At 38.6% G+C, this 23,245-nt stretch overlaps 1 protein-coding gene across 1 annotated transcript in view; it reads right to left on the reverse strand.

Annotated features, from left to right (window-relative positions):
* Positions 1-22,880, reverse strand: part of TBX19 (T-box transcription factor 19) — a 51,936-nt gene extending 29,056 nt beyond the window's left edge. The window contains exons 1-2 of the mRNA XM_078156507.1: positions 22,684-22,880; positions 751-1,015 (exon numbers count right to left, since the gene is read on the reverse strand). Of these exons, the coding sequence (XP_078012633.1) occupies positions 751-1,015; positions 22,684-22,880 (462 nt within the window). The remainder of the gene's footprint in view (positions 1-750; positions 1,016-22,683) is intronic.
* Positions 22,881-23,245: the final 365 nt, after the last annotated feature.

A 23,245-nucleotide genomic window follows, 5' to 3' on the forward strand; every position in this document is an offset into this window, starting at 1 on the left:
ATGCACCATGGTCTAAGGTCTTTCTACTGCCACCAACTTGTTGCCAGTATGTTTTATTGTATCTTTGCCCCAGGTACTATATTCTCTGGGCAGGCTTCTATCACCAATAGACAACACGGCCTTCATTTTGAAAACTGATTGGACGGCCTCAACAGAGCCTCACTTACCTGATGCTGTTTAGTCACTTTTCAAATACAGACACATACAAATCTGTTTCTAGCTCTTTGATAGCCTTGAAGAGAACGTTCCTGATTTAGGGATGTTTTGTTTAGGTTTTTTTTTCTTTTTCTTCTTCTAAAAACCAAAGCTGATTGAATATTCTATTGATAATTATCCAAAGTGGAGGCTGTAATTATTTCATTCAGGGGCGGCTTTTTATTAAGGTACTTACCTATTGCCAACATGCCACTTATACAAAAAAACAAGAGGAATAACAAAAGTCTAATACTCACAGACAATGTTTTCCCCCTCATCTGAAGTCCTGTATAAAAGCCTGAGTACACAAGACAAAACTATGAAAAGGCCCCCATGATTAAGTAAACTACTTCACTACACCCCTCTCTCTCACTCTCTCTTAACATCTGAAAGTCCATTAAAATCTGAAAGCACCAATTAAGAGCTGTTTATTCCTCTTTACATTTGGACTCCAGGGAATAATTGCCTTCTGTGGAATAAGAGCTCTGTGAGGGTCCCTCTAATTGCCTAAATGCACCCTTGATATTTCTTGTTTGGTGACTCTTGAAGTCCTACCTGCCCACCTCCATTGAGTTTGTTGGTAAGCTTCACTTTGCTGAAGGAGATGGGGGCTTTCATCCAGTGGGCACCAAAGTTGGGAGAATCTGGGTGGATATAGACGCAGCTGTGGTTGGAGGCTTCTGGCTTGCCGGCTGGCACCCATTCACCATTGACATATTTCCACCGGTGACTGTCAGTCGGGGTGAAGTCTAGCAGGAAGGAGTACATGGCGTTGGGATCCAACCCAGTTACACTGATCTTCAAGACAGGAAACATGCGTCTTCAAGCGAACAGAAAAACATAAAATGTTACAGAAAGAAGGAACTTTATGGGTTCGTAGATCATGGATTTAGAGCTGGAAAAAATCTAATGCAATGGTATCAAACTCAAATAGAAATCGGGACCACAAAATCCTACATAAGGATCCCTACATTCCCATGTTGACTTAGCTTTAAAATAATACTATCTATGTTTGATTGTATTTTTATGTTTTTTGTTAACTATTGCCCAATTACATTTTAATCGGACTCTGGCCACACTTAGGAAAAGTGTGTTAGATGGGTCATTTGACACCTCTGATCTAATTCAACCCACTCATTTTAAAGATGGGGAAATGGAGGGGTTAGGAACTTGTCCATAGCCATACCACTAATTAAGGGCCAACTGGGACTAGAACCCAGGGCTGTGACTTGTTAAACCGTGCTCATTCCCACATGTTGCTGCTCTGAGACAGGAGCTCTAGCAGGTATCATGTCTTTGGGGAGGATCTACAAAATTATTTTTGTTTTTGAAACTATGGAATCAAGCTAATATACATATATATATATATATATATACATATATATATACACATATATATATACATATATATATATTTCTTTTAGACTGCTAACAGTGCTTTTTAAATGAAAAACAGGCTTCTTGTTCTGTTATTTTACTTACTTTATTTCTGTTATTTTACTTAGTTAAAATTTTAATTTATATTTTAAAATATAAAAATAAGCCATTTATACCATTTGTTTATAGAGCTGCTAGGTAGTGCAGTGGATAGAGTGAGGGCCTGGAATCAGGAAGGCCAGAGTTCGAATTTGACCTCAGACACTTAGTAGCTGTGTGACTTTGGGCAAATCACTTAATCCTGTTTACCTCAGTTTCCTCATCTGTAAAATGAACTAGAGAAGGAAATGGCAAACCAATTCAAGAAAATCAGACACAACTACCAACACCAACAACTTATTTTGCTTTTAGGAAATGTAGCAAAGATATAACATCATAAACTAAGAACTGAATTCAGGAAATATAAAGGGCATATTGGCTATAAGCTGAGAAAGTAGCAAATATAGTAGTAAAGAGTGAATTTGACCAAAAAAAATGAACAATTATCAAGTCAAATAAAAAATCTGGGGGAAAAAAGTATTTTCTCCAAATAACATGAGAATGATGGGCTCACAAAATAACTATAACCATGTAACAAAATGAAACAAAAAAAAGAGGAGAGAAGAAAAGAAAATAGAAACAATATATAAAGTAACTTCTTATTCAGCTCCAACAAATAGTTTATATAAATACTATAAATACATAAATATGACATAAATACACTTGAACAATTTTCTCTTTTTTTTTTTAGACCCAACTTGTGATTTTTTTTTTCAGTGCAGAAAACTTCTAGTGTGGAAATTCTTTCCACTAATGCAGAATGTCTGAACCTTAGACAGCTGCCTAGGGCAAGGAGAAGTTGTCACTTGCCTGGTGTCACACAGCCTAATGCAAATGGCCCCAATCTTCGTGACTCTAAGGCCAGACCTTCTGTCCAGCTGCCTCTCCCTTGCCTACATTTAGTGGCCATAATAATGGTTAAACCTTTATATAACATTCACTATGTGTCAGGCACTACGCTTAGTGTTTTACAATTATTATCTCATTTGAGCTTCACAACAACCCTGAAAGGTTATTATTATCCCCACTTTACAGAAGAGGAAACTGAGGCAGACAGAGGTTAAATGACTTGTCCTGGTCACACAGCTAGGAAGTGTCAGACCAGATTTGATAGCAAGCCTTCCTGACTCCAGACCCAGAGTTCTATGCACTATGGCACTACCTAGCTGTGCCCTTAAGGATAAAATAATTTAGATCTTGGCTATACACAAGCAGTTTGAAATTTACATGGAAAAACAGAGCTTTTTAAAAGCTAGAGATATTTCTTTTGTTGTCTTTTGAATCCCTTGTAATGGCAGAGTGGCCAAGAGATGAATCTCTAAGTCCTCAGAGATTACATGGTCTAAATCAATCCTGAGGAGGTGCTGATAGGACAAGTTAGTGTGATTCAGGGGATAAATACAGGCAAGTGTCATTGAAAAAATGCCACGAAGACACTCTTGGTCACAAGCCCTGGAAAAGCTTACCAAGATGGAAAATAAGGGTATGAGGCATGTACTTTGGATCATAGGTTGGGAGAGACTTTAGATGTCATCTGATCAAACCTCTCGTTTTTTACAGATGAGGAAACTTGACTCCTAGACAGGTAAAGTAACATGCCCAAGGCAGTAACTGATGGAGTTGGAATTCAGACCAAGGTCTTTAATGCCAAATTCAGCAACCCTTCTCCTGCCTCTAGATTTTTACCCGGTGAAGACATACTAGGGCATGAAGCCTTCTGGCACAGCTATGGATTTTAGTACTTATACCCTAAGAAGACTGTACTACTCATTTTAATGTATTCTCACCCATATTGCACACACAGTGCTTGGCATGTTTGTTGAAGGGAGTTGAATTGGCCTTTATGTCCCTTACTAGAACTTGAGTTTCTTCAGGATGGGGAATATGTCATGCTGCTCAGTAGATAGACCACTAGGCCTAAAGTCAGGAAGACTCATCTTTCTCAGTTCAAATCCAGCCTCAGACATTTACTAGCTGTGTGACCCTGGTCAAGTTACTTAACCCCAATTACCTCAGTTTCCTCATCTGTAAAAATGAGCTGGAAAAAGAAATGGCAAACCATTCTAGTATCTTTGCTAAGAAAATTCCAAAAGGGGTAATGAAGAGTCGATATGATTGAAAAACAATTAAACAACAACTTCCCCTTTACCTTCAGTGACTAATAAAATTCTTCACACAGAGAATTCTCAGTGTTCATGGAACTGAATTGCAATGCAAACTGTGGAAGCCTATTCTACTGAAATGTACATGAGACTATACTTAACAATGAGTCCCCAGCAGCACCCCAGGTGACATTCACAAAGATGACTCTCAATCTCTATCTGAAGTTCATTGAGGTAGACTTTGTCAAGTTTCTGGTCTCTCTCTTAGAATCAAAGTCATTTTGTGTTAAATTGGAAGGGACCTAAGAGGCTGAATTTTCCAAATTCCCATCCAGTTTACTACTCACCAGCTTCTAAGAGGTAAAGATGAGAAGATGGCATATTCCAGGCATGAGGAAACAGCAAAGGAATGAATATGGGAGGTGGAGTGCCATGTGTGAGAGGCAGCAAGAAAACCACTTTGGACTTTTTATGAAGTATGTGAAGGGAAATACAATGAGGCTAGAAAGGGACACTGGAGCCAGACTATGAGAGGAGATATCAGAGGAAAAGAATGGAATGCCACCAATAATTCCTGGAAAGACCTTCCAGGAAGCAACTTGCCATAGACAAATGAGTCTTGGAGGATAGAATCAATATGGAGCATTCTCCACCTTCTTCCTTTGTTAAAGTGTCACCTAGATTAGTTCAGTAAGTTACAAAGTATATACATCTCTGGATGCAAAAACAATCCAATGGGAATGTCTCAACTCTTTATGGTTCAGACTTAAGTCCTTTTTAATGTAAATAAGATTTTTCCATACTTTGAGTCTTATGAACCTGAGTGCTTGTAAGGGGAGCTAGTGGCTATACCCAGGCAAGTGCCAGACACTGACATCCTCATGTTCTGCCTGTTTGGGGTGTGGGATAGGGGGGTGACAAGCCAGAGAAGTGAGAGGTCCCCAAAATGTACTCATGCCAGAAAGGAGCCTCTGACACAAGAGCTAGTTACATTTATTTAAAGCTAAAGGCTTATTAGAGCTGATGACTTCATGTTCTCGTCACAATTTTCTAAACTGTTATAATGCCACCTAGCAATTATATAGTGGCCCAAATTGAGACAAGTAAAAGCTGGTCTGTGGTATATGATATTGTAGACATGGAGAGGAACAGCCTGAACTATTAGGGTCACTGTATGCCTATCCAATGGAGGAAGTGGAGAAGAGCCAGAGAAAGATCTCGTCTAGAAGCCTAAGATCCATGTTGAACTTGAAAGGGAAAGTCCAATATTAGTAATCTACAGGGAAGGTTTAATGTAAGAACCTGAGAGTTTCCTTTTCCTATCCCCACTTCCCATTATGGTTATAAAAACAACTTTGTGTTTAGAAAGTTTTTCTCTGTGAAGACACAAATGAATCAACATGGATGGACTCAGGTGAGCAGGACTGACCTCACACTTATGCAGAATGGGTAACATCATCCATGGTACACTCAGAGGAGACCCAGGAAAGGCATATGTACCTCAAGAACACCCTGCAGAGTTAAGCAGGGTTATCACTGTTATTATTTCCTTCAAAGAATCTTAAATAATGTTAATGGATACAAGGGAGATACCTTTCTGGAAGAGTCTTTTAGGCAGCATTTTGCTCTACCAAATCAAATACTGTTTTTTTAATGCTCAGCAAACAATAAGGATGCTAGGATCTTATATTCTCCAAAATCTTTCTATCAATTGTGTAATGGTAAAGATGTAATCTACTGTAAAATACCTTTTCCAAAATTGTGCCTATTCCCTAGTAATAAACGCTTAGCAACAATTCCCTATGTGAGTTTATAGAATATTCTCACAAGAAATTGACATGGTTGGGAAAGCAGGAAATTAAGTCAGTAGTTGATAAAATGAACTTGGTTGCCTTAATTCGACATTAACAAGGCCTAAGATTTCTTTCCTACACCTTTTGAATCTATCCCTCCTTCCTCAACACATAATCTATCCGTCCTAACCTCAACATCCTCACAACTAATTATTCTGGAAAAGAAAAGACTAAGGAGGAACATAATCACTGTCTTTAAGTCTTTGAATGATTATCCAGCGAAAGATAGTTTTGACTTACTCTATTTAGCTCTAGAGCAGAGGTGTCAAACTCATGGCCAGTAGGCCACTTCTGAATGTGGACCAAACCAGATTAAAATGTAATTGGGAAATGTTTAACAAAATAAATAAAAATACAACATAGGTAATATCGTGGTTTTTTAGTTAATATGCAGCCCACAGAGGGTCCACTTCTATTTGAGTTTGACACTATTCTTCTAGAGGACAGTAGTAAGACTACTGGCCAGAAAATGAAGACAGATTTTTGCTCAACATAAAGAGAAATTTTCTAATAAATGGAGTTGTCCAACAATGAAATGGGCTGCCCCTGGTGGTTGTGAGCCCCATATTATTATTGTTGTTGTTCTTCAGCTTTCATTCTTGAAGAAGACCAATGACATCAGGAGGGTGATGTCTTGACTTGCAAGTGAATTGGATTTAAGTGAGGGAGGGCTGTGCAAAGTCACCAGCCTCCTCTCTACTCAGTCATCAGAGTCCAGTGGAAAGACATAAGTCAAAATGACTGGTGATGGCCCTGTGGCCCATATCAGGTAAAGAATAAATGATCATTTTTTTCAGGAGTATTATAGAAAGGATTCTTACATTGGATAGGAGTCTGAACTATATGATTCATATATATATATGTATATGTATATATACACACATATATTCTTTTTAAATTTTGTTTTATTTTAAATGTTAATATTTTATTTTCCCCAATTACATTTAAAAATAATTTTACATTCGTTTTTTAAAAACTTTAAGTTCCAAATTCTTGTCCTTCCTCCCTTCCTTCTCCCCCCATTGAGAAGGCAAGCAATTTGATATAGGTTATACATGTACGATCATACAAAACATATTTCCATATTAGTCATGTTGTGAAAGAAAACACGGACCCAAAAAAAACCCCAAGAAAAATTTAAAAAGTTAAAAAGAAGTATGCTTCCATCTGCATTCAGACTCCATCAGTTCTTTCTCTGAAAGTAGGTAACATTTTTCATCATGAGTCCTTCAGAATTGTCTCAGATCATTGTATTTCTGAGAATAGCTAAGTCATTCATGGTTGATCATCATACAATATTGTTGTTACTGTGCACAAGTGAACTTTATGATTCCTAAGATCCCTCCCAAACTCTAAGATTCTATCATTATGGACCCTTATCATCAAAGAAGAGGACAACCCAGTTCTACCCTCACAGAGACTCTAGCCTGGTAAAGGAGAATAGACAGTATATTACACTCCCCTCAATTCCTGTGTGGAGATGGGGAGTCCACAGGTATGGAACAATATATACAATGTCAGATTTTTTTTCAATATATCAAATAGTTCTGCTAAATACTTTTCTATTTTTTTCTCTTTTTTTTCCCCCAAAGTCTTTGTTATAAGGGATGGATGGCTCTCTCAAGAGAAGAGAGATGCAAGGAAAATAAAAGCAAAGTAAAAATTTTAAATATCAATAAAAATCTGTTTTTAAAAGACAATATGATATATACAAAGAGAGAGAGAGACAGACAGACAGACAGAGAGAAGACAGAGTAAAGGGAAAGGTTCTAGATAAAGTCAGAAGTCAATTCAAGGCAAACTTCTTTTTCAAACTTTTTTTAAGCATCTACTTTGTACTAAGGACTGTGTAGCAGGCTCTGATATTTACTAAAAATGGGTAAATTTATATAAGTCCCAATATCTATGAGCCTCAGTTTCCTCAGCTGTAAAATGGTAAGTCCAATAAGGAGTCCACTGGCACAAATGGCAGCCCATCTGTGTCTTCTCATCCTGTGAACTACTTTTCTCTGTCCCTTCATCAGCGCTCCAAAGAGGATGTGCCCAATATACTAGAAATTTTGCTCTGAATCTCTGGCTATTTCAGTTTTACCAATGGCTGCTCATGTGTTACACTCCACTCTTGCAGCATGAACAGACCACCTCATGACCAGCTCATACATGAGGTCCTTTATGCTCCTTCTCCTTCATGAGTCTTAGTTGGCAGCATGCTGCAGTCTACACATGCTTACCCTCCATCTTTCCATGGCCCCTTTAGCCTCCTGCAAATAGGACTGCTCTAAAATCCTAATCTTCCACGATAGCTTCACTGGGAGAATACTTAGGTCTTAGGGGTCACCTTTAACAATACTGAAGAAGCTAGGATCAGGAAAAGTACTGTATCTCCCCCACAGATCGTGAGTTCCTTGAGGTCAGAGACTGTTTTTTGCATTCCCCAGTGCTTGGCACAGTGCACTTATATGTTTATTGACTGACTGATATAACACTTCAATATTCCAAGTGCTGTGCAAACATTATCTTATTTTATCCTTGAAGAAACCCTGGGAGTTAGGTGCTATTATTATCCCTATTTCACAGATGAGGAAACTGAGGCAAATAGAGGTTAAGTGACTTGCTTAGGGTCACACATCTAGTAAGTATCTGAGGTCATTCTGACTCTATGTCTAGGGCTCCATCCACTGCACCACCTAGCTACAATAGATTATGAAAGTGCAATAAGGTGCATGGTGCTACAGTAATTTTGATTGTTCCTTGGTCCAGGTAGCAGGACCAGAGAATAATTCAGGAGAAAGCTGGAATTGCCTATATATTTTATTAAATCTGAATAACTGTGGCTGAAAGCTTTATGAATAAGCATTAAAAAGTTCAATTTAACTTCCCCTTGGACACAAAACCTCATAATCATCATTCATAATTATTATAGCTAATATTCATAATCACAAATGTTATCTCATTTGTTCCTCATAGAAATCCTATGATATATATGACTTGTTATCCTAGATAATAATCCTAGATATATGCTACTTATTATTCTCCATTGTACAGATGAGGAAAGGCTGAGGGTAAGAAGTTAAGAGACTTGACCAGGGTTACACAGCTGATAAGGGTCTGCTTCAAGATTTGGACTCAGGTCTTCCTGATTATGCCCAATGCATTCTAGGGTTGTTCCTTCTTCATCTCTCCCAAATGTCACTTCCATCCTGTTATATCTCTGATTTATTTTTTTTACTGTGATTTGCATAACCTTTCACAAACAGTCCAAGCACCATTGGGAGGGAAGATGGAGCATTGGGGGGAAAGGGGAGTTGTCCTGTGTTGTCTTGGTAACCATCTTACTACACCTGAACATCAGTGATCAGTGATCCAATCCATCCTCTGAGTATCTTGGTTCTGCATTCCTGGGGTCTTCTTGCAGCTATCTTTCTCCCATTTTCTCTGGAGAATGCCAAATACCTAGGACCCCATTGCTTCCATCCATGCTGTGTCCTAGAGATAGCATGTTTCTTTTGGTGGGGGGGCATTGATATTAATTTGATTAATTTATTTATTTTTAGTTTTCAACATTCACTTCCACAAGATTTTGAGTTCCAAATTTTCTCCCCATCTTGTTCCTCCTAACACCCCAAGATGGCATACATTCTGAATATCCCTTCCCCTAATCTGCCCTCCCTTCTATCTCTACTCCCCTTCCCCTTCAATTTTCCTGTAGGGCAGGATAGATTTCTATACCCCATTTCCGGTATATCTTATTTCCCAGTTGCATGTGAAAACAATTTTTTTTAACATTTGTTTTTAAAACTTTGGGTTCCAAATTTTCTCCCTACTTCCCTTCCCACCCCCACCCTCTTTGAAAAGGCAAGCAACTTGATACAGGTTATACATGTGTAGTCATGCAAAACACTTCCATAGTACTCATGTTGTGAAAAACTAACTCTATTTCCCTTAATCCTATCCTGCCCTCCCATTTATTCTATTCTTTCTTTTGACCCTGTCCCTCCTCAGAAGTATTTGCTTCTGATTACCCCCTTTCCCAGTCTGCCCTACTCTCTATCATCCCCCTGCTCTCTTGTCCCCTTCTCTCCCTATTTTCCTGTAGGGTAAGACAGATTTCCATCTCCAATTGTATGTGCATGTTATTCCCTCCTTAAGCCAAATTCTATGAGAATAAGATTCACTCCTTCCCTCTCACCTTCCCCTGTTTCCCCTCCACTGTAAAAGCCTTTTCTTTTCTGTTTTTTTATGAGATAATTTACCCCATTCTACCTCCACTTTCTTCTCCTTTAATCTTCAACTCGCCCTGTGTCCTCTGTCAATCTATCTATCTACCTATCTATCTATCTACATACATGTATTTTTTTCCCTCCAATTACCCTAATACTGACAAAGGTCTCATGAGTTATAAATATCATCTTTCCATGCAGGAAAATAAACAGTTCAACCTTAATAAGTCCCTTATGATTTCTCTTTCTTGTTTACCTCTTCATATTCCACTTGAGTCTTGTATTTGAAAGTCAAATTTTCTATTCAGCTCTAGTCTTTTCATCAAAAATGCTTGAAAGTCCTCTATTTCACTGAATGACCATTTTTTACCCTGAAGGATTATACTCAGTTTTGCTGGGTGGGTGATTCTTGGTTTTAATCCTATCTCCTTTGACCTCCAGAATATTATGTTCCATGTCCTCCAGTCCCTTAATGCAGAAGCTGCTAAATCTTGTGTTATCCTGATTGTGTTTCCACCATACTTGAATTGTTTCTTTCTGGCTGCTTGTAATAATTTGTGTCCTTGACCTGGGAACTCTGGAATTTGGCTACAATATTCCTAGGAGTTTTCCTTTGGGGATCTCTTTCAGGAGGTGATCAGTAGATTCTTTCAATTTCTATTTTGCCCTCTGGTTCTAAAATATCAGGGCAGTTTTCCTTGATAATTTCTTGAAAGATGATGTCTAGGCTCTTTTTTTGATCATGGCTTTCAGAGAGTCCAATAATTTTTAAATTCTCTCTTCTGGATCTATTTTCCAGGTCAGTTGTTTTTCCAATGAGATATTTCACATTGTTTTCTATTTTTTCATTCTTTTGTATTTGTTTTACAGTGTCATGATTTCTCTTAAAGTCATTAGTTTCCAATTGCCCCATTCTAATTTTTAAGGAAGTATTTTCTTCAGTAAGCTTTTGGACTTCCTTTTCCTTTTGCTTTTTAAGACATTCTTCTCATTGGCTTTTTGGACCCCTTTTGCCATTTGGATTAGGCTATTTTTTAAGATGTTATTTTCCTCAGTACTTTTTGGGGGGTCTCCTTTAGCAAGCTGTTGACTTGTTTTTCATGATTTTCTTGAATCACTCTCATTTCTCTTTCCAGTTTTTCCTCTACTTCTCTTACTTGCTTCTCAAAATCCTTTTCAAGCTCTTCCATGGCCTGGGAGTGATGTAGGAGCTTTTACTTTGTTGTCTTCTTCTGGTTGTATGTTCTGATCTTCCTTGTCAACAAAGATTCTATGGCCTGACTTTTTTCATGGTTTGCTCACAATCCCAGCCAATTCCTTGAGTTATAAACTCTTTGTTAAGGTAAGGGTCTGCTTCCTGTGTGGAGAATGTAGTGTCCCGAGCTTCAAAGGTTTTGTGCAGCTGTTTTCAGAGATACTTCTAGAGACCTGTAAATTTTCAGTTCTTCCAAGGTGGTATGATAAGGGGCGAGGTGTTTACTCTCTTCATGGCCTGTGCTCTGGTCTATGAGTGACCACAAGCACTCTTTTCTGCCTTGGAACTGTGAGGAGGATTTTCTCTTTACCACCACTACAAGCTCCACCATTGCCAGCACTCTTACCTGCCCCAGGACCACCCCTCAGAACTGTGACCTAGATCCAAGCACAGACAAAGCAAGAGAACTCTGCACCAGCAAAGAGATCCCTACAATCCCCATCTGATCAGCCACTTGATTCCCCCTCAGTCTGTGGGCGGGAAGCTTTGGAAGCAGCCGCCACCCCGGGGCCACATGTGGGGACTGGGGCTAAGACCTAGACTCTCTCTCACCACAGTCACAGACTTTTCCTACTGACCTTCTAAGTTGTCTTTGGTGTTCCTGGGTTGAGAAGTCTGGAAACCACCACAGCTGCCCATGATTCAGTCCTCTGAGGGCTGCTCTAGGTTTGCTGAGGCCTGTTTTGCCTGCATGCCCACACTAATCTGTGTTCCTCTCTCCACCTGGCACAATATACCTTTTCCCAATCAACCATCCAGGTTGTCTTAGGCTGGAAATTTGTTTCACTCTGTCTTTTTTGTGGGCTCTGCTGCTTTAGAATTTGTTTAGAGCCATTTTTTACAGGTATTTGGAGAGGTTTGGGGGTGAGCTCAAACAAGTCACTGCTTTTACTCTGCCATCTTGGCTCTGCCTTGAGTGTTTCTAATACTACATTCTTAAACTAAGGCTATGCATTTCTAAAGATAATGTTAATGAGCTAATTGCAAATATCATTGAACAGTATTTTACATCATACCCTTAGGCCTAAGCCCCTTGTCTAGGCTTCACTAACACTAGCCTTTAATAAATTCAGAAGAGGGAAAGATCATTTCTGACTAAGAGACCCAGAAAAGGTCTTCATAGAGAAGCTATTATTTGAACAAGATCATGTATGATGATTAAGAATGATACAGGGGAAAACTTGGTGGTGCAGTGGATAGAGTGGATAGCTTTAGAGTCAAGGAGAACCTGAGTTCAAATCTGGCCTCAGACACTTACTAGCTGTATGACCCCGGGCAAGTCACTTAACCCTGATTGCCTCAGAAAAAAAAAATGATACAGGTGAAGTTGGAGAGATAGAGGATGGGAGTGTGTATGAATCTTTCTCCAACTAGACAGAAAGTTACCTGAAAGAAATGACTTCTGTTGTAACAAGCATTTAATCAATACCTGTTGACTTGACTTGTAAACAGATGGTACTGGCATAGATATAGAGCTACAAGTGATCTCAGAGAGATCTGAGGGGAGATCAGATCTCATCAAATCCAACCCTCTCATTTTATAGCTGAAGAAACTGAGGCCCAGGAAGGTTAAGTTACTTGTTCAAGGTCACACAGGTAATAAGTAATAGAGATGGGATTTGAACCCAGGTCCTTTGTATCTAGTCATTATTTCCACTATACCCCACTGCCTCCCAGAGACTTTTACATGCAATTTTTGTGACCAGGGCAACACAAATCACACCTAGTGCTACAGATCATGTTCAAACTGGATCAACATGATCATGCTATATGGAGACCTTTGGGGGAAGCAGGTTCAAATCAGGCCAGAGTATAAACCACTGGGAGAAGAAGCAGGTCATATAATATCTCATATGATATTATATGTTTTAAATAATTCTTCATGATAATTAGGTGCTAAACTCGCCTATTTCTGTGTTGCTGAAGGATTTTAAGCGCTATTAGCACCCTCAAAATTTGGCACCCTGGGTAAAACCTCACCCCATCCTAGTTGCATTTTTCTCAGAATTCCCCCAATTCCTAATATGGTACTGCTGAACACTGTTCTAGCTGCCCAGTAAAGACCGAATGAATAGACAAAGAAGAAATATAGCAAACTGAAAGGTGCTAGAGATAACATCATATCTGAGCTTCAAACTACTCTAATTAAATGAGAAGAAGAAAGATCAAGTAACTCTTCATATAACAGAACTTGAACTCTTTTACATATGTTCTGTTTCTTCTCACCCAGGGCAGTCAGATTGATATCAAAGAAAGACAACCTGTGAGAAACAGAAATTTCCTTTAAAATCTGTGCCAAGACCATGGATATCAAAAAGCCTCCCTTCCTCACATTAATCTCATCTGTCCAGCTGCAGCAGAAGGGTGGGAGGGCAAGCCTAGGAACATATGGCCTAAGACTCACGTCTACCTCCTCAGTGGTAGAAGAAAGAGAATATCTCTTCAAAATCAAATCAAAAGGCATCATCTTCCTTGGTGGGCTCATTGTCAACATTATCCCAAAATTCTTCACAAAATCCAGGGGCTCACAGGAGTAGGGAGAAAACAGGACAAACCTCATTGTTTCTAATTCACACAAAGGGAACAAAAATCAGGAACAAAATTCTATATTCAAATTCTTTCTGGGCACTAGTGTGTTTTATGGCCAAAGAACTGACATGGCCCCAGTCTACAATGAGCTACTTTTTTATTAGAAACTTAATAGCCATTAATATTAACAAATAATCAAATAACCATACAAAATAAGGAGTAAAGTAGTACATAAAATCCTTTACCTTTAATAAGATAGAACCAAATAAGTTAACAAACAAGTCTAAAAAAAGCTTTTGTTATGTCCCCTTCTAGATCTATCTTAAGTTATCCTGTATATATCTTGTCTGTATATAGTTGTTTGCCTGTCATCTTCTCCCATCAGATTGTAAGCTTCTTTGAAGGCAGGGACCATTTATTACTTTCTTTGTATCCCTAGTACTTAGCATAGTGTCTGGTACACAATGGGAGAAAAGCCAGCACCTCCACTACATCAGCTTCTTCCCAGAGTCCTTCTCCCAAGGGATCTGAAGCGAGTCTAGAATAGCATGACATCTCTCTCAAAGCTGGAAGCCAGGAGATTAATATCTTTCTTCTCTCACACTTTCACCGATTTTATCCCTCACTCAGGCACAAAGCACTAAGTAATCAGTGGATCTATACCAGTGAGGAGAGTCTTATGCATGAAAGTCCACCTTAGCCAAGGGTTAGATAGATAGATAGATAGATAGATAGATAGATAGATAGATAGATAGATAGATAGATAGATAGATAGATAGATAGATGGATGGATGATGGATGGATGGATGGATGGATGGATAGATAGATAGATAGATAGATAGATAGATAGATAGATAGATAGATAGATAGACAGACAGACAGACAGACAGACAGATAGATAGATATATAGATAGATATAGATAGATATAGATAGATGGATGGATAGATAGATAGATAGATAGATAGATAGATAGATGGATGGAGATATATATACATATACATACATACACATATATTCATATATATGTACATATTTATTCAAGTATGTGCCTATATAGAGCTGTCATAAGTATACATATGTATATATAATATGTGTTTGTCTTTTTTTATGATTGTGCTTTGATCACTCTATAAAGTCTCCTCATATTTCTTTGTATGTGCCATATTTCTACAAGGCTATCATGTTACCTTCTATTTAATATACCGTATTTTATTCTTTCTGTCTCCAGATGTTGGATTAGGAACTGCTTCTATCTCAGCTTACACATTGAGCCTCAGCTCTCTAGCTACCCTAAAGAATGCCAGGTTTTCATGTTTGTGAAGGTTGTAGGCTTTTCTGTGCTGGTCTGGTGCTCTTAAGGGACCAACTCTCAGGCTTGGTATAAAACAGAGCTCTTACAATATTTGAGGCTATTGAACTTCACCTTCCCTGGCATCATTTCCGAGAATTCATCTCAATACCCTGGCTAACCTCCAAGTACTCAAGTACTAAAACCCTGTGCTGCTTCCTCGATGACGTTTGTACCTTGAAGAGGATGATGTCTGGCCTACACTTGTGTCAGCTTGGTTGGGAAGGTGCCAAAACCCCTGACACTCTCTTTACTGGCAGACACATGATGAGCAGTAAAGCTTCCCTGAGAGGAATGAAGGAAGATCAGGGAAGATGACAATATTACCTGCTAACAGAGTCAAGTGTTTGAAACATACATCCTTTTTTTCCCTTGGCAATAGAGTCATTTCACTACTGAAGATTGTCCATAGCACAGGAAGGCAGAGTATTGATGGAGAGGTGGAGTCAAGATTACAGAATGAGAGGAAATATTTTTGCCTAGCTCTCCCAGCACACCTCCTCTACAACCTAGAAGATCTGCCAGGTAGAATTCTGATTGGAAAAGCCAAGAAAAAGTCACAGTGAGTAATTTTTCCAGCCCAAGGCAGCTTAGGAAGAGAAAGAGGTATGCAGACACTGGAGTGAAGTCTGGCTAGGAGTTTAGGGCAGAGATGGCTCCAGAGAAAGAAGCAGTGAAGCAGAAAGACATCCCAGAGGACATCAGAACTAGTCCTGGGAACAGGAACAGTGCCATCTTGCAGCACTGTCACTATCACCCAGTTCTGGGTCACAGATCCAGGGCACAGCCAAGAAACAAAGAGGCTGATCAGTGGAACAGATTAGGTACACAATATACAGAAGCAATGAGCACAGTAATGTAGTGTTTAATAAACCCAAAGATCCCAGCTATTGGTATAAGAACTCACTATTTGTCAAAAACTGTTGGGAAAACTGGAAAGTAGAAACCAGGTAAAGGTCAGCATCTCACATCATATACCAAGATAAGCTCAAAATGCTTATATTATTTAGACATAAAGAGTAACTAGTAGAGTCTGGGAGAATTTACACATCAGATCTATGGATAGGGGAAGAGTTCATGACCAAACAATGGAGAGTTTCACAGTATGTAAAATGGATAATTTTGATTACATAAAATTAAAAAAGTTTTGCACAAGCGAAATGCATGCAGATAAAATTAGAAGAAAAGCAAGAAACAGGAAAATATCCTTGCAACAAGTTTTTTTTATTTTTTCTGATAAAGGTCTCATTTCTAAAGTATAGAGAGAACCAAGTCAAATTTACGAGACTAAGAGCCATTCCCCAATTGATAAATGGTCAAAGAATATGAATAGGCAATTTTCAGAGGAAGAAATCAGAACAATCAATAGCTATATGAAAAAAATGCTCTCAATCACTGATTATAGAAATACAAATTTAAACAACTCTGAGGTACCACCTCACACCCATCAGATTGGCTAAGATTACAAAAAATGAAAATGACAAATGCTGGGCAGGATGTGGGAAACAGATACACTAATGCACTGTTGGTAAAACATTAGTCCAAACACTCTGGGTAACAATTTAGAACTATGCCCAAAAAGTCATTAGATTTTAAATGCCATTTGGCCTAACCATACCACTACTAAGTCTACAACCCAAAGAGATCAAAGAAAGACAGAAAAGGCCCATATATACAAAAATATTATAGCATGTTTATATTCATTGATATGAGGTGGATTTAATGAGAAGCATTTATAAAGTACCTACTATGTAAGAGGAAGCTAGAAGACTACAGACCTCACTAGGTCTATCAAAAAGACCTAGGTTCAAGGCAAGTCTGTGACTGGCTGTGTGGCTCTGGGCAAGTCATTTAAACTCTCAGTGCCCTCAGGGAGAAGAGATAAGAAGAGAATAAGCATTTCTAATGCCTATCATGCCAGGCACTGTGCTAAGTGCTTTTTACAAATATTCTCATTTGATCTTCACAACAACCCTGCAAAGTAGATGCTATTATTCTCTCCACTTTGCTTTTGAGGAAACTGAGGCTGAGAAATCTTAAGTGAATTGCACAATGTCACACAACTAATATAGCATGTGATAGCAAAGATTTGGAAACTAAGATGTCCCTCAATTGGAGAATGGCTGAACAAGTTATGGCATACAAATGTAATGGAATATTCTAAAAAGTTGTGCCCTAAAAAATGATGAAGGAGATGGTTACAGAAAAAACTAGGAAGACTTGTATTAACTAAGGCAAAGTGAAATAAGCAGAACCAGGAGAACAATTTATACACTAATGGCAATATTGTAAAGATAAACAACCTTGAAATAATTAGTAACTCTGACTAACACAATGATCAACCACAATACCAAAAGACACATGATGAAACACACTATCAGCCTCCAGAAAGAGAACTAACGGACTCAGAGGGAAGACTGAAGTATATTTTCTTCTATTTCTTTTTTTTTCTTGCTTTTTTTAAAGAAGACTAGTGCAGAAATTTGTTTCACATATATATACATGTTTATAATGCATTTCATTTTTCTTGCCTTCTCAGTAAGTGGGGGGGAGAGGACAAGGAAAGAATTTGAAATAGAAAATGAAAATTGAATTTAAAAAAAGAATATTGATAGTAAAGAGCACTGGACTTTGGACTCAAAAAAGATTTGGTCTGGAGTATCATCAGCTCTAGTTCTTACTAGACGTAACCTTAGGTTAAGTAACAATCTAAGACCACTAGGTGGCAAAGTAGAGACAGTGCTGAGCTGGAATTAGGAAGACTGAGCTCAAATTCATCCTTAGACATTTATTGTGTTCCTGAGAAAGTCATTTATACTCTGTCTGTATCCTCATCTGTAAAATGGAGGTGATTATAATAACACCTACTTCACAAGGTGAGAATCAAATGAGATATTTGTAAAGTACCTTGCAAACATTAAAAGAGCTATATATTTATTATTATATCTTCTAATCTTCCAGTTTCATTTGTGAATTTTCTCTAGAGCCAATCAAGCTGAACCACACTTAAAGGAAAAGCCACAATATTCTTTTTTCAAACTGTCCATGAGTAATGGGAGACTTGCTCTCTCTCTACCAGGTTACAGCTCCCTCTCACATAGCAGTAAATGTTTGTTGAATTGGGTTAAATTCATGTAACAGTTTGCCTTGGGCAGCACATGGAATGGTGGAACCCTGTTATAAAGTGTCTAATTTTTAATAAGAGCAATATCGTAACAATGATCAATTGTGAAATTGATCATAGCTTCTATGATCAAGCAGCCAGGTGGTACACTGGGTTTAGAGTCAGGAAAATGAGTTCAAATGTGACTTCAGACACTTAGTAGCTATGTGACCCTGGGCAAGTCACTTAACCCTGTTTGCCTCAGTTTCCTCATCTGTAAAATGAGCTGGAGAAGAAAATGGCAGACCACTTCAATATCTTCACCAAGAAAACCCCAAATGGGGTCACAGAGAGTTGGACACAATTGAACAAAAACTTTGATCAAGACAATTCCAAAGGACCCATGATGAAAAATGTTATCCCCCCACAGAGAGAACTGACAAACTGAGTGCAGATTGAAAATGACTTTTTTCACTTTCTTTGTTTCCTGTTTTTTTTTTTGCAATATGACTAATATGGAAATATATTTTACATGACTTCATATGTATTACTGATATCACATTGCTCGTTTTCTCAATGGGTGGAAAATTTTCAAAAAATGAAGACTAAAATAATTTTTTAAATAAAGTGGTTAATTTAGATCTTAAAATATTTGGCTCAACTTATTGCTGGTCTATTTGGAACCCCTTATATACCTTTATGCTGAGAAATCAGGTATTTCAAAGGATATAGCATTCCCTTTAACCAGAATCATTTCCATTCTATTTTTTTTTCCTTTCTCACTTGCTCAAAGGACTACATCTGGAATTCAGAAGAACCACCCTAAAAACTACACGTGAGAAAATACATGTAACATAGCTTTACTCATCTTTACATAAAACTTCAAGGTTGACAAGCCCCTTCATCCCAACAATATCTAGAAGGAAGGAGGGAGTACAAATATGACTTCATCTATTTGACAGGTGAGGAAAATGGTGCTTGGAAAGGTGAGTGACTTGCATAGCGCATAAGCTAGAATCAGGACTCTGGCCCAGCTCTTCTATCTCCCAAACCAGTACTCTTCCCTCAATACCAAGGGGCTGTTTTCTTTCATTTGCCAAGCACTTTATAATTGTTTTGATTAGTTATTCCTCATAGAAAAGAGAATCAGTGGTTAAAGAGCCTGCCTCCAAACCAGGAACACCTGGGTTCAAGTGCCGCTTCTGAATTCTGGGGTAGTCATTTAACTTCTCAGGACTCTAAGCAACTCTCCAAGATTATAAATTTAGAGAAGGTGCCGGCCTGCATGGGAAGGCTGAGTTTGCCCACCTGAGAATTACCTAAACTAATTCAATTAAGGTCCAGTCCCTATTCCTACTCCATTCCTTACATGTTGTAGTGTAAAATGGGAATTATCCCGTTTTAGCAAGTGAGAAAACAGACATGGAAGAGGAAAGTAAATTGCCAAGGAGCTCGAAGCTGGGATTAGAAACCAGTAGCCCAGGAGCAGCAAAGTTTGACTTTTTCAGTCTCTGAGTCAAATTGACCCTTATTTCACTATGGAATCAAGCTATGCCCATTCATGACTCAAAAAGATCATCTACTTTAAGGAAGTGATATCAACAATAATAACTAGCACTTATATAGAACTTCAAGGCTCTCAAAGCATTTTATAAATATTAACTCATTTGATCCTTACAACAGCCCTGCAAGGTAGGATCTATTATTAGCCTTATTTTATACATGAGGAAACTGAGGCAGAAATTAAGTGACTTGCCCAGGGTTACACAGCTGATGCCTAAGGCCATATTTGAACTCAGGTCTTCCTGACTATGGGTTCAGCACTCTATTCACAGAGCCACCTAGATGCCTGAAGTTGATTTTTCCCTCTTTCATCAGGAGTCAGGAAGACCTTAAGTTCAAATTCAACTGCAGACACTTATGAACGGTGTAATCCTGGGCAAGCCACTTAACTGCCTTTAGCCTCAGTTTCCTCATCCATAAAATGGGTATAATAATAGCATCTGCCTCCCAGGTTTATTATGGGGATAAAACGAGATCATTTTTGAAAAAGTAATCTGCAAACCTTAAGGGTAGCTAGGTAATACAGTGAATAGAGCAACTGGGCAGGGAACCAGGAAGACTCATCTTTCTGAGTTCAAACCTGACCACAGATACTTGTGTGTCCCTGGGCAAGTCATTTAACTCTGTTTGTCTCAGTTTCCTCATCTATAAAATGAGCTAGAGAAGGAAATGGCAAACCACTCTAGTATTCTTGCCAAGAAAACTACAAATAAGGTTGAGGAGAGTCAAACATGACTGAAATGACTCAGCAACGGCAAACCTAAGTGCTATATAAATGTATATGTAATTAACCACATAAATCCTCATTGAGAGAAAAGGCCAGAGGAACCCATCTAATCCAGGTCCCAGCTACCAAAGCCCTGACCTGAAAGGATATGGAGAGGGATAGAAAGAGAAAAGGACATAACTGATAGGAGGAAGAAAGAAAGTGCAGAGGCCACAAGAAAACAGACTTGCCAGAGATCTGCCCACACGTAGATCAATAGAAAAAGTTTATGCCAGTAAAGAATTTAACATTTAAATTATTTTTAGTAGTTTGTGAAATATTCTTATTCATTCTCTGCTGAAACATATGAACTAATAGTTCTTTCTCTCTGTGAGACCTGGGCAGTGGAGGTACCCCAGAAATATATTAAATTAAAAGAGTAGGATTTGAAATCTTGGATCATCTGTGGGACCTTGGTCATCATTCAAATGTCTCTGAGCCTCAGTTTCCTCATATGTAAAACCGGACTGATTATGACTGCTAAATGAGAATAAAATGAAATATTTGTAAAGCATTTTGCAAACCTTAAAGCACTACATAAATGCTAGTTGTCATCATCATCTGGACAACCTCACAGGGACGGTGTGAAGATCAAAAGATATAATATTTGTAATTTTTGTCAGGTTCTATATATAATACCTGGGGGAGGGCAGGGGTCTCTACCATTAGAATAAGAACCTTACAGGTTCAAAAAGAGATTTCCATTTCTTTCCAATAAGGGAAAGCAAAAAATTACATTTATTATCTCATCTGATCCTCACAACCTTATATTTTACAGATCAGGAAATCGAGGTTTGAGAAATATTAAGAGATTTACCCAGAGACACACAGCTAGTAAATGTCTGAGGCACTGTGCATGAACACAGATCAACAAAGAGGAAAAGAGGCTATTAACTTAACTTAAATACAAATGTTTAAAATAATCCAATAGTTACATAAGGGAAGAGAGTCAATGAAGTTTCTAACCATGTGTAGAGAACAAAAATATTAAATTAAATTCCTGGCTGTTGTTCCTTCTGCCCTGATTTCATTATTCCCATTGGCAAAGATGGCTCATTCCTTTCCCTTAGGAAGTACCTTCATGTCACAAATAATATTTTGAGTTCCAAAATTCTACTAGGGCACAAGGAAGAAATTATTTTATTTATATATACAAGTACCTACATAAATAAATATGCATACATATATACATACATACATATAATAAAGCAAAAGCCAAAAATGTAGGTATCTCGCTCAAGGAAAAGCAGCCAATTGGATATTTAGTTGATTTTAATTTTTCTGTTAGCCAACACTACCTCTCTCTCTGTCTCTCTCTCTTCCTGACCCCAGGAACTGCCAAAACTCTTGCAGACACAGATGCTTCCTCATTTCTGAGGCTCTCAAGTCCATAGGTACACCCATGGCTCATCAGCTAAAAAACGGATGCCAATTTTGCCATTTGAACAAGCTAGTTATTTGTCTTCATAATGCTTTTATCTCCATGAGGTGAAAGTTTCTTATTCTCACTTGAAATCCCCTGTGAGGACTGATTTTGACAGAATGGAAGAATCAATGAGTCTTCCTTGAACCACACCATAAAGGATCATCTCCAATTTTGTTACCTGATACAATTTGGCATTTTAGAACTTGGTCAAATATTACAAAAACCGTACCCTCCCGAAGAGCACACACCCTCCGAAGTAACTCCAATGGACACTTACCTCAGACACAGGAAAAGTAGATACAAGAATAACTCCTCTTGTTCTTTCTTTCCATTCTTAGGAAGCTGGAAAATGCTAACACAGCTTGCCTCACTCAGACGATAACATTCTAGGTTCGATACCCAGTTGACTTTCGACTTACACCTAATCAACTGTCTCTCAACCAGAACATTACAGGTTGCTCAAAGTGTATTGAATATGAACAGGGTTTTTTTTTTTGTAAGATTCCCAGCAATTTGCCCAGGGCTGTGAATAATACAATATATCTTTCTAATATAGACAGTCCTGTCCAATTTCCCCAAACCTACTCAACTCAGCTCAAAGAGGTGACTAACTACTCAGCCTACTATCTTCTCCCAGGTTTTTGCAATGCTGCCTGAGAAATTAATTATGTTAGCTTGGGGCTAGGGAGGGGGAGGCTAAAGGGGGGCACTTTGATACAATTCTCATGACCTTGTTTAATCAGCTCACACGCTGTTCCCATTTGAAAGGCTGCATGCACCCTGTTCAATATTCAAGATATATTTTAACTCCCAGCCCAGCCAGAACAAGGCAGAGGATCAACTCACCTGCCATTCTTGGTCACGATCATTTCATTAGTGACTTCCTTGAATCTCTGCCAAAGGGCTGCATCCTCCAGGATTATCTGAAGCTGCTTTTCTGTGGGGTCCCCTTTCTCCCTCCCTGCCTGGAGCTCACTTTCCACCACATTGAGCAGGCGGGAAACCGTGCAGTCACTGGCATTCTTACAACCCTGGTCGTTCATGGTGGCTTTGCTCTTCACCAACTTCTTCGGGCAGCCTCACACTCCACTCCTTCTTCACCTACCTCTACTGATCAAGCCCAAGCTGAAGCAGCTGGCCAGCTGGTCAGGTTGTGCCCCTTGCTCTGTCTTGATTTCCTTCTCTGATACCCCTTAAAGTCCACACAGTATACCACTAGCATGTTAAGGGTTCGGGATTTTTTTTTAAACTCTCTTAATTACTCATTGGATCAGGTGGGAGAAAGCCTGACTTTCCCATTGGCTGCCACAGATAGAGTAGACATTTAAGAAGAGTACTCCATTCAAATTATCAGGCTTTTATCTTCTTGTACCTGAAGAGGTCTAATCAGTGTGTTTGAGGACCATTT

Source organism: Phascolarctos cinereus, unplaced genomic scaffold (assembly GCF_003287225.1).
Source record: "Phascolarctos cinereus isolate Bilbo 61053 unplaced genomic scaffold, phaCin_HiC Scaffold_5;HRSCAF=322, whole genome shotgun sequence".
NCBI lineage: Eukaryota > Metazoa > Chordata > Mammalia > Diprotodontia > Phascolarctidae > Phascolarctos > Phascolarctos cinereus.